This window comes from Rhagoletis pomonella, unplaced genomic scaffold, assembly GCF_013731165.1.
Source record: "Rhagoletis pomonella isolate Grant_MI unplaced genomic scaffold, Rhpom_1.0 Rhpom_scaffold_01097, whole genome shotgun sequence".
NCBI classification, from domain to species: Eukaryota; Metazoa; Arthropoda; class Insecta; order Diptera; family Tephritidae; genus Rhagoletis; species Rhagoletis pomonella.
In genome coordinates, this window is record NW_023459651.1 from 9,878 (window position 1) to 30,186 (window position 20,309).

At 36.7% G+C, this 20,309-nt stretch overlaps 2 protein-coding genes across 2 annotated transcripts in view; one reads left to right on the forward strand and one right to left on the reverse strand.

The window, feature by feature from the left end:
- LOC118751939 (serine/threonine-protein kinase Nek8-like) lies at window positions 1-13,697 on the forward strand (the record flags this gene model as incomplete). Its single annotated transcript, XM_036486764.1, is given in 16 exon segments — window positions 1-697; window positions 842-998; window positions 2,475-2,663; window positions 2,717-2,855; window positions 4,793-4,921; window positions 5,020-5,088; window positions 5,337-5,422; window positions 7,217-7,426; window positions 7,513-7,637; window positions 8,443-8,560; window positions 9,166-9,432; window positions 9,531-9,699; window positions 12,544-12,729; window positions 12,790-12,900; window positions 12,957-13,075; window positions 13,135-13,697. Coding segments are annotated over 16 exon segments (2,553 nt in total). The 3' UTR covers window positions 13,271-13,697.
- LOC118751938 (SAFB-like transcription modulator) overlaps window positions 13,467-20,309 on the reverse strand; it is a 16,459-nt gene continuing 9,616 nt past the window's right edge. The window contains exons 3-8 of the mRNA XM_036486763.1: window positions 19,874-20,070; window positions 19,255-19,301; window positions 16,740-17,757; window positions 16,104-16,268; window positions 14,322-14,744; window positions 13,467-14,258 (exon numbers count right to left, since the gene is read on the reverse strand). Coding sequence (XP_036342656.1) covers window positions 13,937-14,258; window positions 14,322-14,744; window positions 16,104-16,268; window positions 16,740-17,757; window positions 19,255-19,301; window positions 19,874-20,070 — 2,172 coding nt within the window. The 3' untranslated portion in view covers window positions 13,467-13,936. The remainder of the gene's footprint in view (window positions 14,259-14,321; window positions 14,745-16,103; window positions 16,269-16,739; window positions 17,758-19,254; window positions 19,302-19,873; window positions 20,071-20,309) is intronic.

Consider the following 20,309-nt stretch of genomic DNA (forward strand, 5'->3'; position numbering starts at 1 on the left):
CATATGGCATGATGAAGTGAATGAATGCACGCACATACCTACATAAATACATACTCATATTTAAAAGGGGTAAGTATGTATTGTTAAGCTGCCCTCTCCCTATCATTATTTTCCGGCGACATCAATGTGCATATTATTTACAAACATATTTAAACCCAAATCGTCGGCACTTGTTTGACACATGTTGCTCCCAATTCGCCATCAATTCGCCATTGCTAAGCAACTTAAGTGACCACAACATTTTTACGGGCCACTAACCACTAACTCTATTGTAAGCAGTAATCTTGATGGACGAAAATAGTATACCTTTACCAGTGCAGAGACAGATATGTACTATTATTGCTTAAAGAAAAAATGAAACATTTCAAAGCTAAAGCCAGCTCATTACCGCTCTTTAATGGTCGAATATCCGATTCATCCATATCGAGTAGCTCTTCATCTGTTGCTCTTGTCGCGTCGAAATCAAAAAAGCGGGCGACCTTCAATGGAGTTATGCAACCAAAAATATTTACCATATCTAACTCATCATCATCGGTGGTGTCATTGTTGAAGGACGAGCCTCCAAGGCCTGCAAAGAAAAGCCTAGAATCTGCAAATATTTACAATGACGACGGAGTAGTGGGTCGAACACCAAAAGTGTCAGAAGTCGCTGGTCCCGAGCTTCATAATTATGAGAAACTTCGCGTAGTAGGACAAGGTAAACTCTACTTAAAACTATCACTTTAGTATCATGTTTGTACTTATGTACATATATACGACCACACTGACCAGACGTACACACACATGTATATGAGTTCATAAGTGCATTTATTCAATTTTGGAATACGTGCACTATTCGTAGGTTCATTTGGAGTGGCAATATTATATCGACGTAAAGTTGACAATCATCATGTCGTATTTAAGCAAATTAACTTATCCGATCTCACGCCATCCGAACGAGATTTGGCTATGAATGAGGTGGAGGTCTTTTCCAAGCTTCATCATCCGAACATTATCAGGTAATACAGTGAAAACATTTAAATAGAAAACTTGTCCTTATTGTTTTATTGTACGAGTATTGTGTTATTATATTTAAAGGAGAAAACCCACAATTTTGACAGTTATTTTGTTAATTTATACATCTGTGGTCACATGTAAACAGCTCCTAACTCGAGAATTATATTTTCGAGAAAATCGCCTTATTTATTATATGTACATATTTTGAGACTCTTAAAAAGTACGCTAGAAAAAATGTACATCAAAAAACTGTTAGAGCCAATTTCATAATGAAAAGTTTCCTTTTAGCTAAAGTGTCATTTGAATATACTTTAAACAAGAAGTGCTTCCATAATAAAAATGACAGTTGAATAATAACAAAATGTTCATTTAACCCTTCGTCGGGCGCAACTGATCTGTGAGACACATCCAGCACATCTTTTTATCTCGCCGTGCCGTTTTATACCGTTATCTTTGCTTACGCTCAGTAGCTGCAGAGCTGAAGAGTAAAACCACTCGTAAGTTTTTGTTTGACACTCACAACTAGAAGTTATGCAGAGTTCGATCTGAGAAGCTCATTGCGCCCAAACTCGTCAAATATATTAAAATAAGTATTTTTAGAAATACTTTTACATTACTTTTTTAAATTTTAGTACTCATCTAAAAGTAGCTATTATTTCTTATACCCGTGTTTAATTTTTATGGAATATTTGCATTTTTCTAAACTATTTTACATCTTATGTTTGACTTTTGGATTTTTTAACTTTATTTTAAGATTTTTGTAGTAGCTGCTAAATTTGTGTCAAATAAAAGGATTTTTACAAAAATGTTGACATCTATTTCTTTTTCACATGTATAAACAATATAATTATGTGTTTTTAAAAGTGTGACAGTAAGGCACATTGCGCCCGCAGTCACCATATTGCGCCTGACGAAGGGTTAAATGAAAATAACAATGTTTGCAATGCTGATCTCGGCAAAATTGCATCAGCTGATTGTCATAAATATCTTACTATACTACGAAAATTACATACTTCTTTCCCTTACAAAAGGAACCTTTATGTCATTTAAATTTCCATTTTGGGTATTTAACTAAATAGCCTTTATGGGCACCTTTATCTTTTAAGTGGCTTTATAAAATCGATCAGCAAAATAATGCATCCTTTAAATTTTTTAAACATTCTTTAATTTTGTTATGATATCGGCCCTTAATAATATGCATAAAATATGTACAAAACAACTTTTATATGAAAAAAACGATTCGTTTTATTTTTGTACTTAGTAATTTTTGATTAAAACGAGCTTTAGTGCATTAAAAAAAAAAAATCAAAACTCTGCCGTCTTAAAAGTAGTGTGTCACAATATGGCGAAACCCCCGTTCATTGGAGGTATTTTCGACGCGTTCCACTGCACACATCTCACCGAATTGAAATAAAATAGTTTGGGTAACTTATTTCGTGAGGCTTCCTATTGTACATTAATTTTTTTACATTTAATAGTTACCTCGGCAGCTTCATTAGGGACAACACATTGCTGATCGAAATGGAGTACGCTGATGGTGGAACACTCGCCCAGGTCATAGCCGACCGTCCGGTCAAAGATTATTTTCCTGAACGTTATATCATCGCAGTGTTTGAACAGATTTCTAGTGCCATTAATTACATGCATTCGGAGAATATCTTACATCGGTAAAATGTTAAAATGAATCTAAATATATTAAATACTTATTGATTCTTTATAGAGATCTAAAAACTGCAAACGTGTTTTTAAATAAACGCGGCATTGTAAAGATTGGCGACTTTGGCATATCAAAAATAATGAATACTAAGGTTTTAGCACAAACTGTTTTGGGAACGCCCTACTACTTCAGTCCAGAGATGGTATGAGTTAATATTTATTTAGTTTAAGAACAAATTCTTATTATCAGAATAATTGAGCGCACGTATCCAATTTTTTATTCAAATGGTGGTACTACCTAGGGTTCGAACGATACTATCGATATTAAGTAAGCATCGATAATGAGGGTATAAAAATGAGTACTTTAATACTCGATACCTTATTTGGTGATTTTACTCGATACTTTGCAAAGTACTCGTAGTATCGAAAACTTTTTAAAAACATACTTTTTAAATTTTTTCTTTGCTTATAAGGATTACTATCATTCAATTTTGTCCATCACTTAAAATAAACTGAAATTTCGTGTAGTCTGTTGCATAACATAAACGAAATAAGTTAAAGTTTAATGGCCTTATTCATAAAAAATAAAGTAGGTTTAAAGAGCTCAATAAAATGAAATTTTCTTACATTTTTCAGTTTATAAACCTTTTTTTATGAATAAGGCCATAAAACTTTCCGCAAAGTTCACGAAAATGCAGAATTTTTGGAAACCTTTTCGGTATGCAGTTTTGTAACCTATTCAACTTTACTTTACGTGTAGCCTACTACCATTGACTTTTAATTCAATCTTGCCATAATTATACTAAAATTGAATAGGCTACAAAAATGCATACCAAAAAGTTTACAAAAAATCTTAATAAAATTTGAAATTCGTGAAAGTATATACATATATACATATATGTATGTATGTATGTACATTTAACGTTAAAATTACTTCTTACGTGAAAGTAAGTTCTGCAATGAAATAAAAATCAAATATTTTAAAATTGTATTGTTTTAATTTCAAGAAATAACTAGATATACGATTAAAGAATAAAATAATTTTAGTATCCCAAAAAACGTATTTTAATGAGTTCGATACTGAGTAGTCGATACTTTTTCCCTGATACTTTTAGAGTATCGATACCATGAGCTCGATGACAGAATGAGTACTCAGTATCGATACCAAAGTCTGAAATTTCGAACCCTAGTACTACCTGGACACGATAGGGGAGGTCACGATTTGTAGCATTTTAGATGTAAAGTAGCTACGTACGTAGCAATCTAGCACGCATATCAAACAGGTAGGAGAATTAGAGCAAAAACAAAATTTGTGTATTTTGTTGCAGCTTCTGGTATCTACAGTGTCAAACCAATAGTCTGCTTTTTTTAAATGTCATAGTGGGCGATGTGAAATATAAACAAAAACGTAAATAAAAAATGTAATTAAAAAAAAATAATAATAATGAATTGGTTCCAGTTTCTTTCTTTGTAAATTTGTTGAATTCCAGAAGCATCAATACATCCTTTTCCGGTCCCAAAAATCAGCGTTTATGCTCCTATGTGACGTTTTCACAGTGGGGGGCTAACTCAAATTCGGCAGTTAACTTTAATATTTTGTACTAAAAGCCTGTACTTAACTGCCGAATGAGAGTTAACTCGTCACTGTAAAAGCAGCCCTAAGTTAAGCAAGATTCACATGCGAATACATTTTGCCAATTATGAATTTCGAGAAAAAATTAACAATATTTGGCAGTTTAGATACCAGATAATCAAAAAAAAAATCAAATCAGCTGCTCTCTGCTACCAATGTTTAATATGTCTTTGGCATATAATTTTCTTATTACGTAAGAGTTCAAAAATAGCTACTCAAAAATTAAACGAGCTCTACCATCTTTAACAATAGCCACAAGAATTGAAATACGTATGTACATTCGTAGCTAAGTATTTTGTAATAACCGGCTTCAAAAAAGGAGAAAGGTGATCAATCCGCCGGAATATTTTTTTATGTACGATACCGGATAACTTTGGACTACGTAAACCGTTTTCCATAATTCTTTATAATAATTTTTTATCGGAAAGCTACCTCAAGGGTGGTCCCATATTAATTAGGCTAATGATATATATAGTTTATAATTTTTATTTATTTTTTTAATTTCAGTGCGAAGGCAAGGAGTACGACAACAAAAGCGATATTTGGGCCTTAGGCTGCATTCTTGGCGAGATGTGTTGCCTCAAGAAGAGTTTTGCGGCTTCAAACCTCTCGCAATTAGTATCCAAAATAATGGCGGTATGCTTATAAGGCCTCGCCTGTTTCTTGCATATTCCTAAATATTTATGTACATGTATATCTTTTATATTTGTCATTGTCGTTATCATAAAATTTAGGGCAATTATACTGCCATACCTACAGGATATTCTTCAGGGCTACGGAGTCTTCTGAGCAATCTTTTGCAGGCAAGTTTGAACAAGAAGAATGCACACATAAATACATACATATCGAGCCCTAGCCGCCAAAAAGATGTAGATATGCGACCTGTTTTTCAAAATTTTCTTTTTTTATGCAGAAATGCTCCTACAGCATCTGATGCATTTCGGCATTAAAAATCAAATTTTGAAAAAAAAAATCTTTTTGGCGGTAAGGGCTCGATGTATCCTCATTTGTAAGCAGCTCTCGTAAGTGCAATTTAATTTTAATTTCGCAGGTAGATGCTTCTCGACGGCCAATGGCCTCGGAAATATTGGAGTATTGGATTCCATTGATATTTAGAAATTTGGGGAAAAATAAAGGGTACTAATACCTAGCTATGTAGATATATTAGATATGCCCATACATACATACATATGAGTATTTCCAATATGGCGTTACGTGACACTCCCCTGAAGGAAAGAGTGGTCCAATTGCTCGAAAAATATAGTCGTAGGTATAGTAGTTTTGTAACTAGACCAAAGAAGGTCCAAAAATTTAAGGCAATGTAATGTAAAACAGGTGTGAATTGTACTAAAAGTGGTCCGAATGTAATGCATAAGGTACGAGATTTGTTCTAAAATTGGTTACAATGTCATGCAGTAGCGGACAATGGGTATGATTAACGATTTGCTGATATGTAGGCACTTAGTCAACGAATTTTCATGTGCGGCGTTGGCATGCGGCGAGAGTATCCGCTTAAAAATCTGAGAACCCCGGTTCGAATCGCAGCTGGCGCAAGTTTTATTTTTCTTATATATTATTATATAGATATTATCTAGTCAACATATGCGCTGGCGTGGCGTTACAAACAAAAGTAGTAGATTTTGACTTGGGTTAAAAAAATTGCAACACCCTGCTAATTGGGCAATACTTACGGTAACTAGATTTCTGTGGCCAAAAATCCGGACATTTCTAAAGCATCGAATCCAAACATACAATTTTGTTTTTAGAATAATTTTATAAGGCTTAATACAGTTTTATTTAAAACAAAACAAAGAGAAAAAATCTAAAATTGTGTGATATTTTTTTATGAAAATATAAATCATTATCTAAAAAAAACGTAAATCAAAACTTCAAAATTTGTAGAACATTTATAAAAATTCGACGAATTCGAATAAATGTTCGTCCCAATTTGAAACATTTTAATCAGATTTTCTAGAATTGTTTTGCGTATGCTATGTTTTGAAGCCCATTAAATTTTAGTTTAATAAAATGCAAGTTGGAATATGCTTGGACTTACCGTTGATTTTTGGCAATTTTTTGTTCACGCATTTTCTTGAATACACAGTATGTTCAAAAATTTTTTTGCATGGAGAAAATGAGCAATACCTTCTACAAAATTCACCAAATTTCGCTCTGATAAATACGGTTTTTCAAAATATCTCCACCCTGGCGCCACCTAAAGGGACCAATTTTGGCAAAAATGTTTCTGCTTACATAGCCAGTATATATTATAAAAAGCAGCCAAATAGGCTCATAAATAAGTTAGATGTAGGACTTTTATTTTTATTTTTTTCGCGTTATACTTTTCGCTGGAATCGCCCATATATATGTATGTGGATAATAGCATTTTTGAAGTGAACCTTCTTTAGCGGTGGTAGTGAGCTAAAAAATTTTTACGTAAATTGTGTGATACTTGCGATCCAAGTTATCTCAAAGATAGAGACGAAGACAAAGTCGAATACGAATGCAAAGAGAAATGCGAAGTCGAATACTAATATAGCGACCAAAACGAAAGCGAATACGAATGTGAAAAAGAACACGAGACGATGACGACGACGACGAATGCGAAGAGGAATACGGCGATCAAAATGAAGACGAATAAAATACGAAGAGGAAGACGGAGACGAACACGACCACGAAGTGGGATACGAACAGGAAGTTGAAGTTTAACTTGAAAACAAACATTTATGTATACGAAGACGAATATGAAGTCAGACGAATAATATACATTCCTGCTGTAGTAAACGAATGGGAAATGAATCGGAGGAAGTTTCACTTCAGTAGTGTGGTCCAGGCGCACACATTTTTTTGTCTCTTTACTATGTACTTGATGATTATGTAAATACATACATACATACTTATGTACATATGTATGTACATTCAAACTTTTAGATATTCCTATAAAGAGGATATATTTGCATCAAACTCCGTTCCGAAGATGAGCGCCGAATTAAGATCCACAAAAGAGGATGTGGAGCTCAGTTTTAATTTGGAAACAGATAGATCCACTCAAGCATTGTCCGAGCTGCCAACTGGATGTACCGAAATGAGGGAGGTGATGAATGCTGAAACTGCTGTCCCGAATGAAGTCCTTTATAAGCGGTCTGTTAGTGAATCATCACAAATTTAAATTGATTATTTTTAGCAAAGATGAATAAAATATTTTACTTAAATTTCACCTCCGTCAGATCCGTTCTATACCAATTGAAAGCGTTCGGAAACAGTTTCAACATGAATCCCATACAGTTGCCACCAAAATCGCGTATACGCACTGTCGCCACAAGTGATTCACATTTTGTAGTAGTAAACGATGGTAAGATTCGTGTGTTTAAATTCTCCCGATAGGGAGAAAATCACCCCTATTCTGGTTGTCGAAAGTCGAAAGATATCGTATTTCTCTAAATTACCGTTATATGGGATGTGGGCGTGGTTATTGTCCGATTTTTTAAAATTTCGGCCATTTAGTATGCTGTACCAAGGCCAATAACTGTGTCAAGTTTGGAGGAAATTGGTGCAGCGGTTACCAAGAAGATATACACATGCCCATTTTCCAAAAATTTATATTCTTATTTTTCGTCTACAAAATATTGTAAATATCAATTTTGAGTGAATAATCTTCAGCGGTTACTAAAATATCGCAGTTTTCGTATTTCTGAAAATTACCGTTATATGGGAGGTAGGCGTGGTTATTGTCCGATTTTGCCCATTTTCAATACCATGCGTCCTACGCCCGAAAGAAGTGCACATACCAAGTTTCGTTAAGATATCTCAATATTTACTCGAGTTATCGTGTGCACAGACAGCCGGACGGACAGGCAGTCACCGCTTAATCGATTTCGCTTTTCATTCTGATCATTTAGATGTGTATACTTTTGTCAATATCTATCTCGATTCGTTTTGCCTGTTACAAACAACCGTTATGCGAAGAAAATTATAACAACCTTGTGCACAAGTGCGCTCGGGTATAAAAATGTGTAGTAGGTTATGTCATTGGTTGCCTCATAACCCCAATGCAAATTTCAAATTTCGACGAACGACAGTCATTCCGACAATCGGAATAGGGGCGAATATGTATGCATATGTATGTATCTGTTAAAAGCGATTTTGTACTGCTAAAGATGGTTCCGTCTATGCTTGGGGAGAGGGCACCCATGGTCAACTTGGATCTACATCGCTTGAAGCATGGAAGCATTACCCTAGCCGAATGGAGAGTGTCCGAAACCACCACATTATAAGGTATGTATGTAAATACTTTATGGGCGAAAAAACTAGTTTCCTGCATATCTTTCATATTCAAGATATGTACATATCTGTGTTCCGATATAGCAAGTCAATATTCTTATTAACTCTCATGCATGTTTTTTTTTTTTTGAAGAACACTATTTTTGACCAATTTTGTTAAAATCAAGGGGTAATTTCGGCCCAATGACAATATTTTTTTCGTGAAAGGGAATTACTTTAGCTTTCAAAACCATGCTGTTTAGTATGAAAATGCTTCTGCTGAAAGCGCTACCATCAATTTCCTCTAGTTCGATAAATGGACCGCTTTTTCGAGATCTGGGCTCGATTCGAAACGAATGAAATAAAATGACAGTCGTTTTCTTTCCAATACATTTTTAATTGAAAAAGCGAGCTCGTTAGCGAATGTCGTAATCTGAAAAAGAAATTCCGAATCGACTTTGATTCGATCGCCGATGCCCTGATTCGGGTCCTGACAGTTTTTTAGCAAATGAGCGACATTTCATTGATTGTGAAATGATGGATGGAAAATCGCTTGAATTATTTTACAACTCATGCATGTTCATGCAAATTTCTTCTGACTTAAACACTATCCAATACAGTGCTTGCGTTGGAGATGGGTTTACCATTTTACTAGCTCAATCCGGCACCATTCTCAGTTGTGGCGATAATTCAAAGTATGCGCTCGGACATGAAGATAACAAAACGTTCCACACCCCGAAAAATGTCAGCAAATTACAGGATATACAAATCGAAAAAATAGCATCCGGCACAGCACATGCGCTTGCTTTAAGCGCCGATGGTTCAATCTATGTTTGGGGTACCAGCGCGTACGGCGCTCTTGGTCTGGGCAAATTACAGACGCAGCAGTACGTAGACAATTACATACATACATACATACATACATAGTTCATAAGTACATTCAGCAACTGAAATGAATTTTCTAACTACCAACTTTTCTTTGAAGGAGAACTCCACAAAAAGTACTGCTGCCCCATGTGAATGGCAAGGCGGAGAAAATTTTTTGCGGCCCCAATGTTTCGGCAGTTCTTTTCAAAAACGGCGACTTGTACCTCTGTGGATGCAACAAATACAGGAAGTTGGGATTTAAGAAGAATATCACAATAACAGCATTCGTACGTACAAAATGCCGAATCTCATCCTTATATATGTATACATAAGTTACTTTTTAAAAAATGTATGCACGATTCAGTTTGGTACCAATCTATGGAAAAATTAGTCCTGCGGATAAGGACTGGTCACAAAATCCATAAAAAATTTTAGGAGAAACTTTTTTGCTAGATTATTTTACATTCATGCATACATATATAGTAGATACATAATATGTATGTACATTCAGATGTAGATGCACCTGAAATGCAAACAGACGTAACAACATCGTAAATGAAATGGAAAAAGTTGTGACTAATATTTTAATTTTGTTTTCATAAAATGATCTTTGGGATCTGCATGTTATCAAAAACTCACCACCACATGACCGTAACGTAGACGTTGCTTCCCTCTCTTTCTCTCAACAGCACACTTGATATCTTTCTACGTACTTCTACGCTACGCTACATACACGTTCGTGGGTAACCGCGCTCTTAACCTATTTATAATGTCACCCTGACCTTTTCTTTTTTAAGATTTTTTATTTTTTTTTTTCTATTTAAAACTTTGAAGTAACTGTAAACAACACAAAAAGCGCTCCTATGTAACAAGTTCCGAGTACATTGATGCTAGAAACTGCCAAATTTTACGATGCAAGGGTCAGATTGACTCAAATGGCATTAGTGTCGCGGGCTCTAAAAACTTTTTAGTGGCCCTCGTGTGTATATGTATGTACATACATACCCAGCAAAAAATCGGTAATCGCTTTTAGTGATAACGTGTTCTAGAAGGCATAGCGTTATAATGCCTTCGAATTTGTTCGCTTCTTTTAGGAAGCAACGTGTGACGTAGTGGTGGTGAGTTTTGATAACTCGCAGATCCCATAAGATAGATCGTGTCAGCTGCCACGTTCTCCGCTTTTACGTCCGTGGGTAACTGCGCTTTAAGTCAAGGCGAATCTATATAAGATGTCGACCTCACGGTTGACCAAAGCTCACTCATGCCAGAGGTGAAGTTGCAAGTCTTTAGATGCTCTTTCCACTTCTTCCACATGTGTATGCTCACAAGTTGCCGAATCTCCGTATTAAGATCCCTAATGCGAGGATTTCCGGGATCGGCCAGGCGAAGGTTGTTACGCTCATCAGCTAGAAAAGTCGGCGAAATCTCTCAAACGTTGTATTGTTTTTAGTTATTTATACCGGTTCAATGAGAAACCATTATTAAAAACTTCAAATACGTTTTTATCGCATTTTTTAGTTATGTCGTTTTTCCTGCAAACCAGCGTTATGAACATATAGCATTCGCACATTTATTTAACCGAAGCCAAATTCTATTCGGCTCCGTAGGCCCTGGGCCCGATCCCTGGTCAGACAACGTCTAATATTAGAAATACGTTTTTTCTAACAGCAGTCGGCCGTTGGCAGACAATGGCAAACATCTGAGTGTATTTCTGCCTGGAAAAGGCTTCTCATAAACCATTTGCAGTTTGGAGAAGGCGTAAAATTGTAAGCCCCCCATTTGTGATATAACATCAGGATAAGCTCGGGCAAACACTTGCCAAAAGTGTATGCGCCAAACGTTATTTTTTACAAATGAATTACTCGCTCAAAAATCGATTTTTCAATTAAACCCGCACGGTTAACTGGGTTCCCGGATGATTTAAAGAAATGTGCGATTTACAGCTCAATTAAGCCGTATTTGTTGACCAAACTGAAAACGTTCCCACGACAGTCGGGTCTAAGTAACCGGAACGACCCAGATTTATATCTGGCCAAGGACTGTCACTCCAGCAACACTCCCCAAAAAAGTCTTTGGGGAATTTGTATGCTGCTACAACAACAACAACAACCAAACTGAAAACCCATTGCAATATAATATTTGTAACTTTTCCGTCTGTTCTCAAATACAGAATCTTCGCCTTTTACACATACATACATATTTATATGTACATGTGAGACCATGAGAACCAGAGGAACTTATCTATAAAAAATGTAATGCAAGGTATCGAAAAATCGCGTTTTTTGCAAAGAAACAACTTCCACTCAGGCTCAAATTAAAGCTAGAACTCTCGACTACTATTTCTGAAAAAACCACCCCTGCAAGTTTACCTGATGGTAATTTATAGTCGTTTATTGAACAGCGAAAACTGATTTATCTTCTAATTTTTATTTAGGCCTGAGTGAAAGGTTCTATCACCTTTTCTTTATTTGCTAGAGCTTCTCAAATATTGCATTTTGATATTATGCGCTAAAAATGTACACAGAGCTTTTATTTACCTTTCAGTAAAAGCTGGTTATAATTTGTTAAAAAACCTAAGGTAAAGTCGCCCTGCCCATATGATTAGCATGTGCTACGAAATAGTTTTTCGCATTTTCTTATGAACGTATTATTTTGAGTTGCGACTCTTTTGAAGACGGTGTGCGATATGTATGTGCGTATGTACATTAGAGTGGTCCCATTTTTGTATGAGGGAAAACATTGCACCCTAGAAAACGGGCACCCCCCCTTAGTTTTTTTCCTTTTGATATTTGTAATATCTGTTATTGGATCGCTGTGAAGCTGGCAAAAATATTGGTGATTTTTATAAAAGGCTACTGTTGCACTGACAACTGAAGCTTGTGACATTTTAATAGATAATTTAAATTTTAAATGTTCTTAGGTTACTTAACAAATTTTTTGATTAATATATGTGCACAATACTTCTAGAGTAAAATATGAGAATCATGAGCATCCTCTAAATGGATAGATAAAAACGTAGTTTGGTACCAGAACCTCTTTCGGCAAGAGGAAAAATTTTGGAAGGCCACTCTAATTTACATATATGCAATTTTTTTCTATTTACTAGTAAATTAGCTTCACCCATTTAATAGAAAAAACTTCAAATGCCACATAAAATCATTGAGGCGAGCTTTTCTTCGATGCATACTGTATTACTGCTGGAGGGTGGTTGGATATATACAATGGGGCGCAATTCCGAAGGACAACTCGGCATTGGACACACTGGGGAAATGGATCGGCCTACGCCGGTGGAATTCGTTAAGCATCGCAATATTGTTGTAAGTACTATGCATTTTTTTTGTTAATAGATTGAGATTAGATGCAAGGTTTTATTTTAGAATTGCAAATGCAATGATCAAGGAACGTTGGTTACATCTGACGACAACGTCATCACCTTCTGGGGCACTAGAAATGGAATACCAGAGTTTGAGGATGGAAATTTCGATAAGGTCTGTTAACACGTTTATGACCGTCTAATTTCACTAAGGCAAGCGTACATTGACAGTTACAACTTGGAGGTGAAGATTTTGATTCAGAAATCGGTAATAATACTGTGGCGTTTACAAATTTTCTTGCCTCGGTTTATAAATCAGAGCTGCTTTTGGAACCGGTCGATATTTTAGCGTAAGTAGGTGTATAAAAATACGGCTTAATGCTACCCAAAATTGTAAATTGATATCTAGTTTGCACACCTCAGAGAAGCAACGCCAAAAGGGCTACTTCATACAGGTAAATAACATTTACATATTGCCGCACAGTGTTTTAGTAATGGTAGACACTACAACACCTTTGGTATCGTCCCTGGAGGAGCCTCAGTGAATTAGCGCTTGTTCGAATTGCAATCACAACCGCAGTGTTGCGCGAATTATTAAAGTATAATGTTCGGTGTCATGTTCTAGCAACGTTTTATCAATCGGGAAGTTGCAACAGACTTGGAAATCATCAGCGCTGCAGTATTGCCGCTTTTATTACGTGCCTGGAACAGGGCCTTAAGTTTAATAATAAAAGCATCTTATTACATTTTGCATGAATGTAACTTGTTTTATTATAATTCAAATGTTACTTATTTGACTACAAAAGACATTGTCGTAGTATAATATTTTGGAATTGCAAGTAAACCAAAAAAGGAAAGAAGCAATTAGAATCACGACCATGATTGCGGTGAATCATTGTGTTCTATTTCCCCATTTCTAATGACTGATTACAATGCAAATATTTGCTTTCTTTCATATGTGGATTCCGGCAAGAAAATCATTGACTTGCGATCTGACATCTTCCTTACACACTACACACAATTATTTTGATTGATTCACCATTCGCAATACAAAATTAATCAAATGTCTTAACCAAGCTTATGAAAATTCACAAATAAGATGTTTGTAGTACGACTGAAAACACATAATGCAATGCATAATAATAATAATAATAATAAAAGAGCTTTAAAATTGTAAACGACATTTAAAATATGCCAATGCGGAATTAGATTTAGTAACGAGACATTTGGCCGCCATAGCGTCCTCCACTGCCAAACATTCCTCCAGCTGTGTATCCACTATTGGAGCGTTCATTGTAAGTTCGATCAAAGCGATCTTGTGTGGATGGCATGGGACGCCAGCTGTTTTCTTCCACCGATTTCTGCCATGTTGAGTTACTGTGAAGGCTGGACATGCCATTGCCGACGTATGACTTGACACCACTTCCGCCAGAGCTGCCACTCAAGTGTGTAGATGATGCCCAGACATTGTTGCCACTGCTAGAGTTGCCGTAACCATTTGAGTTGTCATAGCGTTTATTACCAGATGAGGACCTACAAAATTAAACAAAACACATTAAAATAAGCCCCGCACATCTACCATTCGAAAGCGCTTACCTTATGTCATCGATACCGCCACGGCGATAGCTTCCAGAAGAACGATCTGTGTCTAGATAGCGACTTGCGGTAGCCTTATGAATTGTAGAGCTGACATCTCGGCTTGTGTGGAATGATGAGCTGCCGCTATTACTTACTGCGGGAACATGTCGAATTTCAACTTCGCGTTTGTAGTCGTCACGTGAGGACTTGCTTGTACCATAATCGTCTAAGATACGTTTTGATGAAGACGACGAAAGATATTCACTGCTACGCTTGCCATAATCGTCTGAGCTTCGCTTTGCCGGAACTACAGAATAATCGTCTATAGCTGAACGTTTGGTACCGCTCGAGTAATCCATGCGTTTAGACGAAGATGAATAGTCATCAATGGCGCGCTTCCCGGATGAAGAACTAGTATAATCATCACGCTTCTTATCATAACTAGGGGTTCACAGTACGGAGAATAAGTATTTAATTAAAAATAATATTAAAAAAAGGAAAATAACAGATTTTGTTACTGTATATTAGGGCTGGGAGTTTGGAAGTTCTAACCGAATATCTTTAAAATATTAAGAGGATATCCGGACAACAAATTAGAACGTATATTAACTGGATATCCGTATTTTATTCGTATCTGTACACGAATATCCGAATATACGGAAAGCCCCAGCCCTACTGTATATAAAGCACTCTTTAATAAAAATTGGTATGGACTTCTAAAGGGAAGTCATTCTAAAAGGCCTACCCAAGAAGGGCAGAAAAAAGTGCTTGCCTGAATGGCTTCAAGGGCTTTTTCTATTTACAATATACGTGAATGTGTAAGTTTATATTATTTAACATTACAAATGAATTTCAATATGCAGCAGTGTATAAAAGAACTCCTCCAAAAAGACCTTCTAAAATACGTCCTACAAAAGTCTTCCTCAAAGTCCTTCTATGGGTAGCTAAATAAATAAGGCCTTCAATTTGTGCCACTCCATACAAAAAGTAAAAGAGAGTGGAAAGCCTCTAAACTCTCACGAAGGCCCTTTGGAAGGGCTTTTACCTAATGATCTACTGTTAAATCCTCAGAAAATGATGCTTAATAGCTTGAAAGAAATGGAAGGGATGAAAAAATGGCATCCGCATGGTTATTATTACATTATTAATAAAGTGGAATAGGCAACAAAAATTTGTAGCTCGTGTTTTTCACAGGGCCTACACCTCTACTCATTTGGCTTCAGTAAATGCCAAGTTTTTTTTCGATGATAAGTACTCCCGTCGTTGATTTCATACCGATTTGAAGTTACCTAGGAGTAATTAAAATCTAAAACTGACCAAAAAAAAACTCTATTAAAGGCCAAAAATAGTTAAAACAACTCTAAAACACTCATTACTGAAATTCGCTTTGTTGTGACTATGGCAGTTGAAATATTCTCGCACAACCTTCATTCGGTTAAGACGGAATTTCATTTAATTTAGGTCGTCCTCCAGTTAAAATAGAGGTATCCGATGGTTTTTACTAATTAATTTTTTCTTCCACATAAATAGTGGTCATAACTATGACTGAAAAATTAACAATTTCTGGTATGTATCTTTAATATTTAAAGCTGCTCCCTTAATCGCTAATAAAACTCTCAAATGAAAAGTGGGTGTTTGCAAATTTGAATTTCTTAATATTTCTCGTATTGCAGTATTTGTAATTCTAACAATCGCCTTGTAGGGCGAATAGCTTGAATGCATACCAATTTTGAATGAAGAGTATGGACTTTATTAGCATATTTAAGCTGAGACATGTTACAATGTTTGTACAATTTTTACCTTCTCGACGATGTTACGAGACTGGCATCAAACCTTGGTGGAGGAGGCGCCTCAAAACGAGAATCACTTCCAGAGGACCGCTTCCGATCGGACACATCGGTGTAGCGCTCGGTACTGGATCTCTTTGCCAGACGTTTAATGGGGTCCTCTCGTGCGTGCATAATCCTTTGAAGTACGCGATTCAAATGAAAATTGGGAAAAAGACAATTGAAAGTATTAGTGATTAAAAATAAAATCATATTAATTTAAAAGACACGTCTATACGATTCGACCGTTTTTGAGAGATATGTTGTTGCATCACCTGGCTTACTCAATATCTATGTACATAAGTAATACTGAGATGAATAACACGTTCTCGCGATATAATCAATCACATATGTATGTATGTATAACTTCTTAACAATAATCACACTTTGTATACATCCAACACTCTGCAATCGACACACATCCCGAGACATTTTTGATGCGAAGCTGCCTCGCCTCACTGGCACAGTTGACTGAAGTAGTAAATAACGGTCTCTGTTTGTGTTTGTGCATCGGGTAAGTGTGCATGTATGTATATGAGGGTGTGTATATATGGATATAGTATTGTAAGTTCTAAAAAAATTATTAATGTATGTGTAAACGCGTTCATACTTCATTTGTTGACGTTTTAGCTCGAGTCGTTCCAATTCTATTTTCTCCCGCTCGAGTTTTTGGCGCTCGCGTTCTAAACGCAGCAACTCTGCTTTCTCTTTTTCTAATCGTTCGCGTTCCTGTGCTAGCTTGCGACGTTCTTCAGCCAGGCGAGTTTCTTCTTGGCGCTGACGCTCGCGAATTTCCCGCCGACGACGCTCTTCTTCACGCAGTTCGCGTTCACGCTCTCGCAAACGCTGTCGTTCTCGTTCTTCTCGCAACTGTATATACTCTCGCTGCCTGATGCGTTGTTCACGTTCGCGTTCCCTCTGCCTTTGGTCCCTGATATTGCGATCGTTACGATGGCGGTCATTAGAGCGGCTGCGGTTGGCAAGCTGCCGAGGATTGCGATCTTTGGGCCCTTCCCTCGAAATAGCACGCTTCTCGCGATTGCTAGTCACGCTCTTCTCTTTGTCTTTGACCTTATCTTTCTCTTTCTCCTTGTCCTTATCGTCTTTTTGGTTATGCTCTTTCTCTTTTTCTTTCTCTTTGTCTTTATCGCGCAGCTTCTCCTTTTCGGCATCAGATTTCTTCGATGAATCGTCCTTCTTACTGGTTTCACTAATCTTGCGTCTATCATCGCGGGTCTTCGAAGTTGTGTCGTGAGACTTCTTATCTTCCTCCTTCTTTATGCCATCTAAACGGGATTTAGAACCAGCTGTTGAGCTGCTACCGATTTCGTTCTTGGTACGTTCCACAGAAATGATCCGTCCATGGAGTTCGGTGTGATGCAAATGCTCGATGCAGCGACTGGCATCTGCCGATGATGACATTGTTACGTAGCCATAACAACGGGTGCCTGGTGTCCGCGTGTTAGTGACGACCTTAGCGCCGATCACCTTTCCATACCTTGAAAATATGGTTTTCAGATCGCTGGCTCGTGTTAAAGAAGACAGCCCGGAAACCCAGAGATTGCGGGAAGCAGTTACTTGCTTTGCTGGGGCCGATGATTTCGCCGAGGTATTGGCTGAGGACTTTTCTGCAATTTCCATACAAATAATAGTGGAAGAGTAATGGTGAGCACACATTCAAATATTTTGCGATTCGTTTTGAAAGTCTTTATATATATATGTATACATTTTTTTTAAATTAAAGACACAGAGGATAAAAGCTGTCCTTTTATATATAAAATTTGTTTTAAAATTTTTATATTAAATGCACTTTGGAATGTTTCCCTATACAGAACTCAGCAAAAAAAATGTGAACTTCAGATTTGAGTACGAAATATGTATAGTGTTATTAGATTAATCGAATGTCATGCTGTGTAAAGGTGGGCGTCAACTGTTAAAGCTTTCTGGTTCCGGCTAAAAATAACTACGGTTGTACCGCCACAGCAAAGTGCTCGGGAATGATGTTTGTTTCTTCTCAAATCCAGCATACAGAATCTCCAAAATTTTTCAACACAAATCAAACACCAGTTGCTGGAGTCACCCCTCGACGGTGCTGCCCGTTGTTTACATCATTCGATTCGGAGAGCCGAGGCGTAAGGACGTTGATAGGTGATGATGTAAAGTTGGTCCCGTCCGCATGACACGCATGTGTATGCCAGTTCCGGATTCAGACGCAAGAGGCAGGTAGCTATTGAGGCGGCGGTACCAGCCCCTTTGGTTGATCCAGGTATACCGGCTTGCTCGGGTAATTCCGCTTCCGCTATGTTGATGGGTAGTGGTCATCCGGACGATATTATCACGACGAGTACTGAGGCTGGTTCTCCCAATATCGCGGTGTACATCGCTTATAACTTTGGCGAGGCGCTGCTTCCAGAATCGGGATCTACATTCGGCTAAAACGTCGTCCTTCCAGCCAGTTGCTGTTGAAAGAAGTACCTGCATATATTTATTTTCCCGCATACAAGGATTTCACTACAGCAAATGTCGAAACCTAAATGATTTAGCAGCAAGAACGAAATCATTGTTGATATTTTGTTGCAGCATGGAGACCTTTAATAATGCCTGGATACCGATAAGACTGGAATCAGGACATTGATTGCAAGTGGAACACAAGTATTTGTTAGCTCGGTGCTGGAGTGTAATCCCTTTGTACTGCAAAAATTGATTCAGTGCTGTACTAGGAACTGCTCCGGTTATATTTTTCCTAGATTTGATGCATAAATTACACTAAAGATGCCGCACCGTACTGAATTCTTAAATGCGTTCAAGCTCTATATCTAGGAGTTATTAAAGTTCTATGTCCACAATTAAGTTTTTTCTTTATTTTTTAAATAAAGAAATCTTGAATTTTGTTGTGAGAGTGAACTCCCGATCAAATGATTTTATAACCTTCAAGCACTACCTACAATAAAAACTTGGCTAAGTTCACACTTTCTTTGCTGAGTCTTCCACTTAATTCAATTCATATGTAACTTTTATTTCAAAAGAGAGCTTATTACTTTCTAACCCTGCATGATTGTCGATTTTCGCAATAACACTTTCTGCAGATGGCTTTGTTTATTAATCTGCTTTTTTGGGTTAATTACCTTTGTCATCCTTTTGCGATGTTTTGTTTGAAGATGATTTATGTTCACTGTTTTCAGTTGGATAACCACGAGTACAATACATTGTGGGTTGAATCAAGTTGAATTCAGCGGGAAAAATATTAAAAAAAGAAATGATATTAGTAAAATGTGTCGACGACGTCTGCCTTAAATCTTTAGTCAATCTTGCAGAGTCGAATAGTTGTTGATATGAAAAACTTATATCAGTTATAAGATATTGAGCTTTGGTTCAGATTTCGGAAGGTGGATTAGAAAGGATCTTAACTGTTCTGTAAACATTAAACTGCCCAAGTGAAAGTTCAGTATTTTTGGTAGCTCATCTTTTGAACGTCTGCTACTCCTTGATTAGAATGTATAGCAATGCCGTCCACAGGCAGTCGACTTCCCATTTATTATTCTTCTTCTTCTTTTGTTGTAGGTTTCTCACAATACAACATTCTACTGGTATCTTTCCAAATGCTCAACACTATAACTGGTATAAACTCTCATACAACAAACTGATTCAAAAGTAATTATTGACTGCAATTTTCTCATCCATTATAAAATAGTTTTTCATTCTATGGTGATGTTCTAGGCTTCTACACTTTGGCATTCAACCAACCTATCGTCCTTCTCCTTTCTGTCGCCAGTTTTCTCATCTTTTCTCTTCAATTTGTCTTCCTCATTCTTACTATTTTTTACGTTCGTCCTTATTGCCGCTGGAAATACTTTTAGACGTCTTTGAATCCTTTGAAGCTGCCGCATTTTTGCTGCTCTTTTGCGTTGAACTATTTCCTGAAGCGGTGCCCTCAGCATCGGCTATAAATAACCGGTAAGTAACGGCGATTTACGGGTGAAAATAGTTATTTTTGTTAGTTGTTTTAATTTTGACTTTGTTTGTTTTGCTGTTGATTTCAGTATAGATTTCTATCAGCAATATATATTGTATATATGTTTTTATGCTTCACAACAAGCGTTTAATATCAGCGTCCATTTTTGTTGCGGAGTTTGCAACTCGTTTAAAATTAAATTAAACTCAGACGGTTTAAAGCAATAAT